This window comes from Seriola dumerili, unplaced genomic scaffold (genome assembly GCF_002260705.1).
Source record: "Seriola dumerili isolate Sdu_G_001 unplaced genomic scaffold, Sdu_1.0 BDQW01001125.1, whole genome shotgun sequence".
NCBI lineage: Eukaryota > Metazoa > Chordata > Actinopteri > Carangiformes > Carangidae > Seriola > Seriola dumerili.
The window spans coordinates 711,493-722,370 of record NW_019175380.1 but is presented as its reverse complement, the minus strand read 5'-3'; the positions used below and the strand labels follow the sequence as shown (position 1 = coordinate 722,370).

At 36.4% G+C, this 10,878-nt stretch overlaps 1 protein-coding gene across 14 annotated transcripts in view; it reads left to right on the top strand.

Moving 5' to 3' along the window:
• The window catches only part of cask (calcium/calmodulin dependent serine protein kinase), a 111,853-nt gene extending 105,269 nt beyond the window's left edge, over nt 1-6,584 (top strand). For 10 of the 14 annotated variants that reach the window (XM_022767343.1, XM_022767340.1, XM_022767335.1 and 7 more), the window contains 5 exons: nt 1,577-1,657; nt 1,937-2,017; nt 2,136-2,338; nt 2,423-2,506; nt 5,260-6,584. In XM_022767343.1, coding sequence (XP_022623064.1) covers nt 1,577-1,657; nt 1,937-2,017; nt 2,136-2,338; nt 2,423-2,506; nt 5,260-5,436 — 626 coding nt within the window. In that variant the 3' untranslated portion in view covers nt 5,437-6,584. The remainder of the gene's footprint in view (nt 1-1,576; nt 1,658-1,936; nt 2,018-2,135; nt 2,339-2,422; nt 2,507-5,259) is intronic. The other 4 variants (XM_022767344.1, XM_022767342.1, XM_022767339.1 and 1 more) reach the window with 1 other exon arrangement.
• The last annotated feature ends 4,294 nt before the right edge of the window (nt 6,585-10,878 follow it).

The window sequence follows — 10,878 nt, the reverse complement described above, 5'->3', positions numbered from 1 at the left end:
AGTAAACAAACACTAACGAACACGTCCGGTCAGATTCACAGTGTAGACGCTGTGAGCAGCAGCTGCTCCTCAGACGCCTGTTGCACAGCAGAAACCCAGTGACTTGTGGGTATTGTATTTTGCTCGTCAGCAGCCTGAGACGGAGGCTCGTGTTACAGAGGCCGAGGACACATTGTACAGTGAACAGACATGTGATCCACTCTGCAGCACACATCAGACCACCTGCATCGTTCAGTCTGCTCACAGATTTTACACAAACCACATTTACCCCGGACGTCTGGGTCTGATGAAAGATCAATAATTATTATTATTAAACAGCTGCATTAAGATTTAACACGAGGATTTATTTAGAAGAAATAGTTGCACAAAGTTCATTTGATCACGTCCTTTGAAAATATCTGAAAGGAAAGTTGGAGTAAAAATTAATAAACAGACAGAAAATGTGTCAGAAACTATTTTGATCGTCAGTGAATCATTTTCTAAAAATGTTCCAGTTTATTTGAATGTGAAGGTTTGATGCTTTCTGCTTTTTTAATACATTTTTCACATTTTCTGACTTTTATTATTTTTTATTTGAAACAACAATGAAGAAAATAATCAGCAGATTAATTGACAATGAAAAAGATTATTACTCAGAGTAAACAGTTTTGTACAGATGTGTTGTCGCAGGTAAACAGCTGCTGACAGTTTGTTCCTCCTACAATAATGGACCTTAATTAGCCTGTAAATGTAATAATCCTCCACTAGTTTAAATCAGTTTTCTCTTCTTCTTTTCAACTTCGTCTTTTCTTCTTTTTAAAGAATTATTCTCAGTGTAGATCGTTTAATTCGACCACGTGTTGAAGAGAATCAACAAGGGCGGCAACTGAATTATTCACATTTCAAGTTAATCGTCAGAAAATCACAATTTCCTAAAGCCGTGCTGAAATACTCTTTACCTCGCTCACGTCCAAAACCAAAAGACATTCATTGAAATGAATGAATTTATGATCATCGTAGACTGATAACTAAGGAAACAATAAGAAAAGCAGAAAATATTCATGTTTAACAAACTGGAATCTGTGAGTTTTTGGTATTTTTTCAGTCAACGGATCAATTCATCGTCTGATAGTTTCAGGACTTTTTCACACTGAATGATACTTTAAAATTCATTCAGCAGGATTTTTTTCTTTCGACAACACTTTCCGTAATAAAAGAAGCCAGATTTAATGAACAGCTGTTTCATTTCCATGGCAACCCTCTCAGACCTGTTCGTCGCCTCGACAGTTTCTTGTATCACGAGGTTCAGTCAGTCGTCAGACCGCACATCGTTTGATCCGCCGGGTTAACTGGATCTTCTGATGAGCCACGTCTGGTCGGATTATTCTGTAGTTCATCACTTCACAGATCAAATTCTCACTGTGTGTTCTGACAGTAGATCTTGTTGCCAGTCAGATTTTAATGTGCTTTATTTTGACAACTTCCTCTCCTCTGAACCCCGTAGTTATCAGACCTGTTCTCCTCTCTGTCTGTCGTTTTCTCAGCACTCTCCTCCACATCCTCTTCATCTGTCTCTCTTTCCCTCCCTCCCCTCCAGTGTTCGACCAACTAGATCTCGTCACGTACGAGGAGGTGGTGAAGCTTCCTGCTTTCAAGAGGAAAACACTAGTTTTGTTAGGTGAGTGATTTAAACCGGAGCAGCGGGAAAAAAAAACCTCTGTTATTGTTGGAGATAAAAATCTAACATGAAATCCTCTCTTCAGATCTGAATCCTCACATCTTTTATCAAATATTAAAATTCATTTACAAGTAGAAGAAGAGAAGGCAAAGATATTCAGTTTAGATCAGCTGTTTGATCAGCTGCTGCAGAAAAGTTTTTAGTCCTAGAAAATAAATGAATTAACATTAATGAATTAATGTGTGTGTGTGTGTGTGTGTGTGTGTGTGTGTGTGTCAGGTGCTCATGGAGTGGGCAGAAGACACATCAAGAATACACTCATAACCAAACACCCCGACAGATTCGCCTACCCCATCCCACGTAAGACACGATCACAAGTCCTCAACAGAAACACACAACAACAACAACAACACACCTCACTGTGTGTGTGTGTGTGTGTGTGTGTGTGTGTGTGTGTGTGTGTGTGTGTGTGTCACAGACACAACCAGACCTCCAAAGAAGGACGAGGAGAACGGGAAGAACTACTACTTTGTTTCCCACGACCAGATGATGCAGGACATCAGCAACAACGAGTACCTGGAGTACGGCAGCCACGAGGACGCCATGTACGGGACGCGGCTGGAGACCATACGCAAGATCCACCAACAGGGGCTGGTAGCTATACTGGACGTGGAGCCGCAGGTGTGTATGTGTGTGTATATATAAAGGTGTGAGTGTGCATTTATATTTGGAGATGTATCGAGTCTAACACCTGGTCTCCATCAGGCCCTGAAGGTCCTGCGGACAGCAGAGTTCGCCCCGTACGTCGTGTTTATTGCTGCACCAACCATCACGCCAGGAATCAATGAGGTAGGAAAACATGAAACACAATGACTCACTGTGAAGGACCAGGGGCTGATTTACTACCTTTCTATTATCGCTCCCAAACACGTCACTAAAACCTGATACATGTCACTCCTCTGAGCCACAGCTCCACGTTAGAGCCACGCTGTTACACACACACACACACACACACACACACACACGGTCCTGCAGCCACAAATACTCACTACAGCACTAAATGTATTTATCCGCGGGTGAAAATAGAAAACTAATTCTCCATTTCCTCCTCCCTGGTAAAAACAGTGAGCAGCTGTTTTAGGAAATGAATTCACCTTTTTTAAAAATGAAAGTAATTATGATCCATTTCTAAAGGTTGACGTCTTCAGTAGGAAACAATTTGTCAAAAGAGGAAAAAAATCAACTCCAGACTGAACTGAACCTGTTCAACTGAAGAGATTCTTCCTAGAGCTGAAATGATGAGCCGATTAATCAGTTAATTGATTGAGAGAAAAATAATCGGCCTCTATCTCGAGCAGTAAATTAATGTTTGAGTCGTTTTCAGGTAAAACTAGTGGAAAAATATAAAACATGTTTTTCTCTGTTGCGTATCACAGCAACCTGCATCAGACGAAACAAGACGTCAACAAATATTAATTAATAAATATTCAACAGATCAATTGTCATTAGTTGCAGCTCTAATAAAAACCTGTTGAAGTATCGTTAACACATCCCTGAAACTGACATCACGTCACCTGAGAGTAATTACCTGTGAATTAGAGAAGTTATCTTTATGAATCAGCACTGAGACAGAAAATCACAGGTTATAGTAAAATATACAAATTCTTTGTTTTGTTCAACCAAAATCCAATTAATCAATCAGCTGATTGGCAACACTTTCCTATAAACTGTGGAGCATTTATAAGCAGTAAATAAACATGTAATAACTGCTTTATAACACAGTGTGATGTGGTTAAAAGATTATTAATATATTTGTCATCAACTTAAAGTCATGTGTAAACAGATAATGACAATAATAATATAAAATGTTTTTATACAAGAAGTTAGAATTGTTGACAAATACATTATTAAACATGTAAAATGTCCTTATAGCACATTATAGTTTATTATACAACATTTATTAAATGTTCATTTACTGCTAATAAATGATAAACAGGCGTCTGATCGATTCTTTTTAAATTCATCAACTAATAGTTTTCACCTCTAATTTGTTTTACATGTTTAATCCATTTAAAAAGAGACACATCTTAGTTTGACATCGAGTCTTGAAGCTCCTTCGTACAGATTTCTCACTTCACCAAAACATGACGGCTCTGTGTGATGATGTAAACGCCTCTCCCTCTGTCTGCTCTGCACTCGTTTGTTTCTGCATGCCGCATGCGCTGTTTGTTTCTTTGGCGCTCTCCCCTCAGATGCCCAGGTGGTGTCGAACGCTGCCAGTGAGTAACACCTGACAGGATGGACTGTGTCGTGTTAGTCTGAATTATATTGATGTGTGTGTTCCCTGCCTTCTGCTCGTGTGTGTGGTTCTAGAGTTTAGTTTCCTGATTCACTTCCTCCTCCGCTCAGTGAAGGCCTCTACACTGCTGAGTGAAAAACTAGAACCACCTCCTGGTGGTTGTATGCCTCCTCCACCACCAGTTTCAGGTTACATCCCTGTCACCTTTGACCTTTCACCTTTAGCCATCAAAATCTAATCAGTTTGCCCTTGAGTCCAGGTGAATGTTTTGACCAAATTTGAAGAAATTCCCTCAAAGCGTTACGGAGATATTGGGTTCACAAAGCCAAAATCACTGTTTGTGAGGTCACCACGCCCCTGACCTTTGACCTTTGACCTTTGACCACCAAAGTCTAAAATCAGTTCATCCCGGTGGATGTTTGTGCCAAATTTAAAGAAGTTCCATAGAGGTGTTGCTGAGATATCGTGTCCATACATACAGCACAAAAACAACATGGCTGCCGCTCTGACTGAATAAAAACCTACGTAAGAAAAGACGCGTCATTAACTCTCGTCACGTCTGTGTCATACGTGTGTTTTTAAAATGCAGCTAAAACCATGTGCGGGGGATCGTCGTGGCTCCAGCTTTTATGTTTTCACCTCAGTGACACAAACATTCACTTGGACTCTTTTAGCTTCAGCCAGCTGAAGCTAAAGCTGTCTGATATAATAAATCCTCCTTCATGAATGAATCATGTCCGTGTGTTTAATGAGCTGTTGATTCACCTGTGTTCTCGTGTTAGAACATGTAGTTTGTGGTGAGAACCGATCACCGATCATCAGATCAATCGCTGACGGCTTCTCCCTTTGCCAATGTCTAGACCATATTTGGCTTGTTTTTCCATTAATGTAGGAACTTATTATCATCTTTATGTGTAGTATTAAATAATAAAATAAGGTAGAGTTTCATGTATATGACCAGCTGACTGTCAGTGAAGCGCTGCCTGTGTGTAGGTTTCACAGGACGACCCTTAGAAACATGTCTTTATAATGCCCCACAGTCCAGCAGCTCATTAAAACACACACCGAACATGATACCCTTTAATTAATGAATGCAGGACTGTTGTATTAGACTGCACTGTCTTCAGCTGGGTGTTCCTAATAAACTGACACAGCTCTGGACTCGACCACGTTTACTCCTCTTATCTTAAACGGCTCAATCACAGCGTGTAGAGGCCTTGAGATTCTCCGTCAGTAACTGTCTGTGTCAGCCTTCATCAGTGTCTAACTCCTCCTCCTCCTCCTCCTCCTCCTCCTCCTCCAGGACGAGTCTCTTCAGCGGCTGCAGAAGGAGTCGGAGATCCTGCAGAAGACCTACGCCCACTACTTCGACCAGACCATCATCAACAACGAGATCGACGAGACCATCAGGCACCTGGAGGAAGCCATCGACCTGGTGTGCACCACCAGCCAGTGGGTCCCTGTGTCCTGGGTCTACTGACCTCCTCCTCCTCCTCCTCTTCCTCCTCCTCCTCCTCCCTTCTTCTCTCTGCTCCTCCATCTCCCCTGGGCCAAACTCCCATCATTCCCTCTTTAAAATAATGATAAACAAAGACAAACAGCGATGGGAAACCTCTCTCTACACTGCACTCGATGGAAAACACCCTCAGCGTATCGTGACAGCGACCACAGCATTCAGCCGAAACCCTCTCCGCCGCCGCCGCCGCCGCCGCTCAGACGACCTGCGGCGCCCAGTTGTCGGACTCTCGCCCTAACAGACGACCTAGTCATAGTGTTGTATAAAAACAGAGTAAACAAAAAGTGAATATTGTCATGTCTGTACTAGCTAGGAGGCAACATTTTTGTAGATGTTTGTTTTAAAGAGACAGTACTGCGTCCCGTCATCCCACCACAGCCGCCGCCCTCCCATCACATTGTAGTCCTGTTGGGTGTTGTAGACCATCTGTAGGACAGTGTCAGTGGGTTTTCTGTCTCAGCAGACTGAAGTAAAAGCACACAAACACACTGCAATGTCTTCTCCTCTATAGATCATGTGACTCTCCCTCATATTTATTCATCCCCGTTCTTTTCTAAGCTGAAATACATCCTCATCGTCTGTCCTGTTGTTATCTCTGGGTACAGTTACACACACACACACACACACACACACACACACACACCTACACCTTTCTACCCACCAGGTACTGTCTCTTCTAAATAAATCCATAAATGTTTTAGAGATTTGAATGAGGTTATCATGCATGTGGACATTTGCAAGCTTCCATGCTGTCAGTCAGTCAGTGTTCCCCCGTGTCCCTCTGTAAACCTCCGAGAAAGAAAAGACAAAAATGTACTTAAAAAAAAACAAAAAAACAAACTAAATTAAAAAAAAAAAAAAAAACATTCCAGCTGTTTGGAAAACTGAACTCAGCCAAGGGAAGCAAGACGGGGGCAAGAAAAAACCAACAGCGACGGAGCCGGACGTTGACTTGACACCTATGCACATCCCTTGCATTTCGGGTGACATTTCTAAACCACAGATTTATAATAATAATAATAATGATAATAAAAAAAATAAATAAAAAAAAGATCGATCATGTAGTGAGATGTGTTTGTAAAAAAGAAAATCAAATAAAAGTCTTGATTTTTCTCTTTTTGATTTGTCATACACAAATAATTAAAAAAAAAAAAAAGCAGGAAGAATTTCACTTTACTCCTCATTTGCCATTTCAGAAATGTGATGTCCCAGAGTATTAGTGTCTCAATCAAGTTTAACAATGGACGAGAGATGAAATGCTGATTTTTATTCTGAAACTGTGTAACCGCCTGCAAACAAGTGTACACTCCGTATTCTGCAAAGGTGACGGCTTTGCGAGGGAAGAGGAGGCAGTGTGTGCATCTGATTAACCATGTACATGAATATGACAGACTGACATACAACTGCCCCCTGTGTAAATGACTCTGCAATGATAAGAGTTCTTCAGTATGAACAATTTTTTAAATATATTTCCTTTTATGTGTTGGAAAAACGAACCTTGGAGTGGCTCTTCTTTTTTTTTTGTTTTTTTTGTTTTTTTTGTTTTTTCACTGCACATAAACATCACATGATCAACACGTCTGAGCAGGTCTGACTCAGTGGAACACTCCGATCTCGTTCTAGAATAAAAGAACGACATTATAAAAACATTTAAACAAGAGCATTGTAAATCCCACCAAAGTAAAACTACAGAGGTGTCCTCAGTAAAATGAACTGAGAGTAGCAAAAGTAAAAGTCTTTGAGTGATTATGTGATTAGTTGATTGAAAGAAAACATCATAGGATAATACATTTATTGTTTATCTTCGATTTTGAGCAAAAATTACAAATATTTTTTGGTTCCAGCTTCTTCAACTTAACGATTTTCCACTTTTCCCGACTTATGTTGTAATAGTCGGAAAATCTTTGGGTTTTGAATTCTTGGTCAAATATAAAAAGTTATTTATTATGTTAAGTGTTCACTATTACAACGCAGCAACTAATTGACTAATGAATAAAGATAATCATTAGTTGTTGCCATACTTTGTATTATAAATGACATTTCATGTTGTTAATACTGATGCATCAGTGTGTAAAAGCAGCATTTTACTGTTGTAGCTTCTCCAGGTGGAGCTGCTTTTAACTACTTTACACTTCTGTGGTTCCCAATCTAAGGGTCGGGCCCCTCCAAAGGGTCACCAGATAAATCTCAGGGGTCATGAGAAGATTAATGTGAGAGAAGAGAAGCAAACACTAACTTCTGATAACCCAACCCTAATCCAAATATATAATTATTTTGTAGAAAAACGATTGATAATTTGATCCAAACTGTTGCTGCATAATTTTCTATCTATTAATTAGTCAATTGAGTAATTCTTTTACTAATTACAATAACTCAAATACTTTAGTACAGCTCTGAGGTATTTGTGCTTTACTCTAGTTTTTCCATTTTATTCTGTCTCACATTGCAGAGGAAAATGTAATTTTTCCTGAACTTTCAGATTAAACTTTCACATAAACAATTTATGGGAATAACATAGAATAGTAAGTCATAAAGCATGATAAAGCATAAAAACGTCAAGAAATGTCATGTTATACTAAGGCATAAAAGGGTAAAAAAAAAACATCATGGTAAATAAAGCATAAAAAAGTAAAAAAAATAACAGGATAGTCAGGCATAAATACGTCATAGTATGGTAAGGCATGACAAAAAAGTCATAATATAGTAAGGAATATAAAAGTAAAAAAAAGGTCATAGTTTAGTAAGGCATGAAATCGTCATAGTAACGTAAGGCAAAAAAAGGTCAAAAAAGGTCATAGTATAGTAAAACATAAAAACTTCAAAAAACATCATAGTATAATAAGTTATAAAAACGCCAAAGAGCGTTTTTCTATGGTAAGGCATAAAAAAGTCATACTATAGTAAAGCATAAAAAGGTCAAAAAGACGTCAAAGTATAGTAAGGCAAGAAAAATGCCTAATGACATCATGGTATATTAAGGCATAAAAAGGTTAAAAATAAGTCATAGTATAGTAAGGTATAAAAAGTAAAAAAAAGGTCATAGTGTAATAAGGCAAGAAAAACGACTAATGACACCACAGTATAGTAAGGCATAAAAAGGTCAAAAAACGTCATAGAATAATAAGTCATAAAGACGCCAAAGAGCGTCTTGCTATAGTAAGGCATAAAAACGTCATAGTATAATAAGTCATAAAGACGCCATAGTATAGTAAGTTATAAAAATGGAAAAAAAAGTCATAGTATAATAAGGCATAAAAAGGTTAAAAAAGTCATAGTATAGTAAGGCATAAAAAAGTTAAAAAAAGTCATAATATATAAAAACGTCATAGTATAATAAGTCATAAAAACACCAAAGAGTGTCTTGCTATAATAACTCATAAAAACGTCACAGTAAAGTAAGTCATAAAAACGTCATAGTATAGTAAGGTATAAAAAAGTAAAAAAACGTCATTGTATAGTATGGCATATGAAGGTGAACAAAAAGTCATAGTATAGTAAAGCATAAAAATGTCAAAGTATAGTAAGGCAAGAAAAATGACTAATGACACCATAGTATAGTAAGGCATAAAAAGGTTAAAAAAAGTCATAATATATACAAATGTCATAGTATAATAAGTCATAAAAACACCAAAGAGAGTCTTACTATAGTAAGGCATTAACATGTCATAGTTTAGTAAGTTGAATGCAAAAAAAAAAGTCATAGTATAATAAGGCAGAAAAACGTCATAGTATAGTAAGGCATAAAAATGCAACAGAAAAGTCATAGTATAGTAAGGCATAAAAAAGTTCAAAAAAGTCATAATATATAAAAACGTCATAGTATAATAAGTCATAAAAACACCAAAGAGTGTCTTGCTATAATAACTCATAAAAACGTCACAGTAAAGTAAGTCATAAAAACGTCATATAGTAAGGTATGAAAAAGTAAAAAAACGTCATTGTATAGTATGGCATATGAAGGTGAACAAAAAGTCATAGTATAGTAAAGCATAAAAATGTCAAAGTATAGTAAGGCAAGAAAAATGACTAATGACACCATAGTATAGTAAGGCATAAAAAGGTTAAAAAAAGTCATAATATATACAAATGTCATAGTATAATAAGTCATAAAAACACCAAAGAGAGTCTTACTATAGTAAGGCATTAACATGTCATAGTTTAGTAAGTTGAATGCAAAAAAAAAAGTCATAGTATAATAAGGCAGAAAAACGTCATAGTATAGTAAGGCATAAAAATGCAACAGAAAAGTCATAGTATAGTAAGGCATAAAAAGGTTAAAAAACATCATAGTATAGTAAGTCATAAAAACGTCAAAGAGTGTCTTGTTATAATAAGTCATAAAAATGTCATAGTTTAGTAAGGCATAAAAAAGGTAAAAAAAAAAAAAAAAAAGTGATAGTATAATAAGGCATAAAACATCATAGTATAGTAAGTTATAAAAATGCAAAAAAAAAAAAAGTCATAGTATAATACGGTATAAAAAGGTAAAAAAAAAAGTCATAGTATAGTGAGGCATAAAAACGTCATAGTATAGTAAAGCATAAAAAGTTTCAAAAACGTCATAATATAATACGGTATAAAAAGGTAAAAAAAAAATTATAGTATAGTGAGGCATAAAAACGTCATAGTATAGTAAAGCATAAAAAGGTCAAAAAAATGTCAAGGTATAGTAAGGCAAGAAAAACGCCTAATGACATCATGGTATATTAAGGCATAAAAAGGTCAAAAAATGTCATAGTTTAGTAAGGCATAAAAACGTCATAGTATAGTAAGGCATACAAACATCATAGTATAGTAAGGCATAAAAATGCAACAGAAAAGTCATAGTATAATAAGGCATAAAACGGTTAAAAAAACTCATAATATAATAAGGTATAAAAACGTCATAGTATAATAAGTCATAAAAACGCCAAAGAGTGTCTTGCTATAATAAGTCATAAAAATGTCATAGTTTAGTAAGGCATAAAAAGGTCAAAAAAACGTCAAAGAATATTAAGTTATAAAATGCTGAAAAAAAAGTCATAGTTTAATAAGGCATAAAAACGTCATACTATGTAAGTCATAAAAACGTCATAGTATATTAAGGCATAAAAATTTCAAAGTATAGTAAGGCAAGAAAAACGACTAATGACACCATAATATAGTAAGGCATAAAAATGCAACAGAAAAGTCAAAGTATAATAAGGTATAAAAAGGTAAAAAAAAAAAAAGTTATAGTATAATAAGTCATAAAAACTTCATAGTATAGTAAGTCATAAAAACGCCAAAGAGTGTCTTGCTATAATAAGTCATAAAAATGTCATAGTTTCGTAAGGCATAAAATCCTAAAAAAAAAAAAGTGATAGTATAATACAGCATAAAACATCATAGTATAGTAAGGCATCAAAATGCAAAAAAAAAGTTATA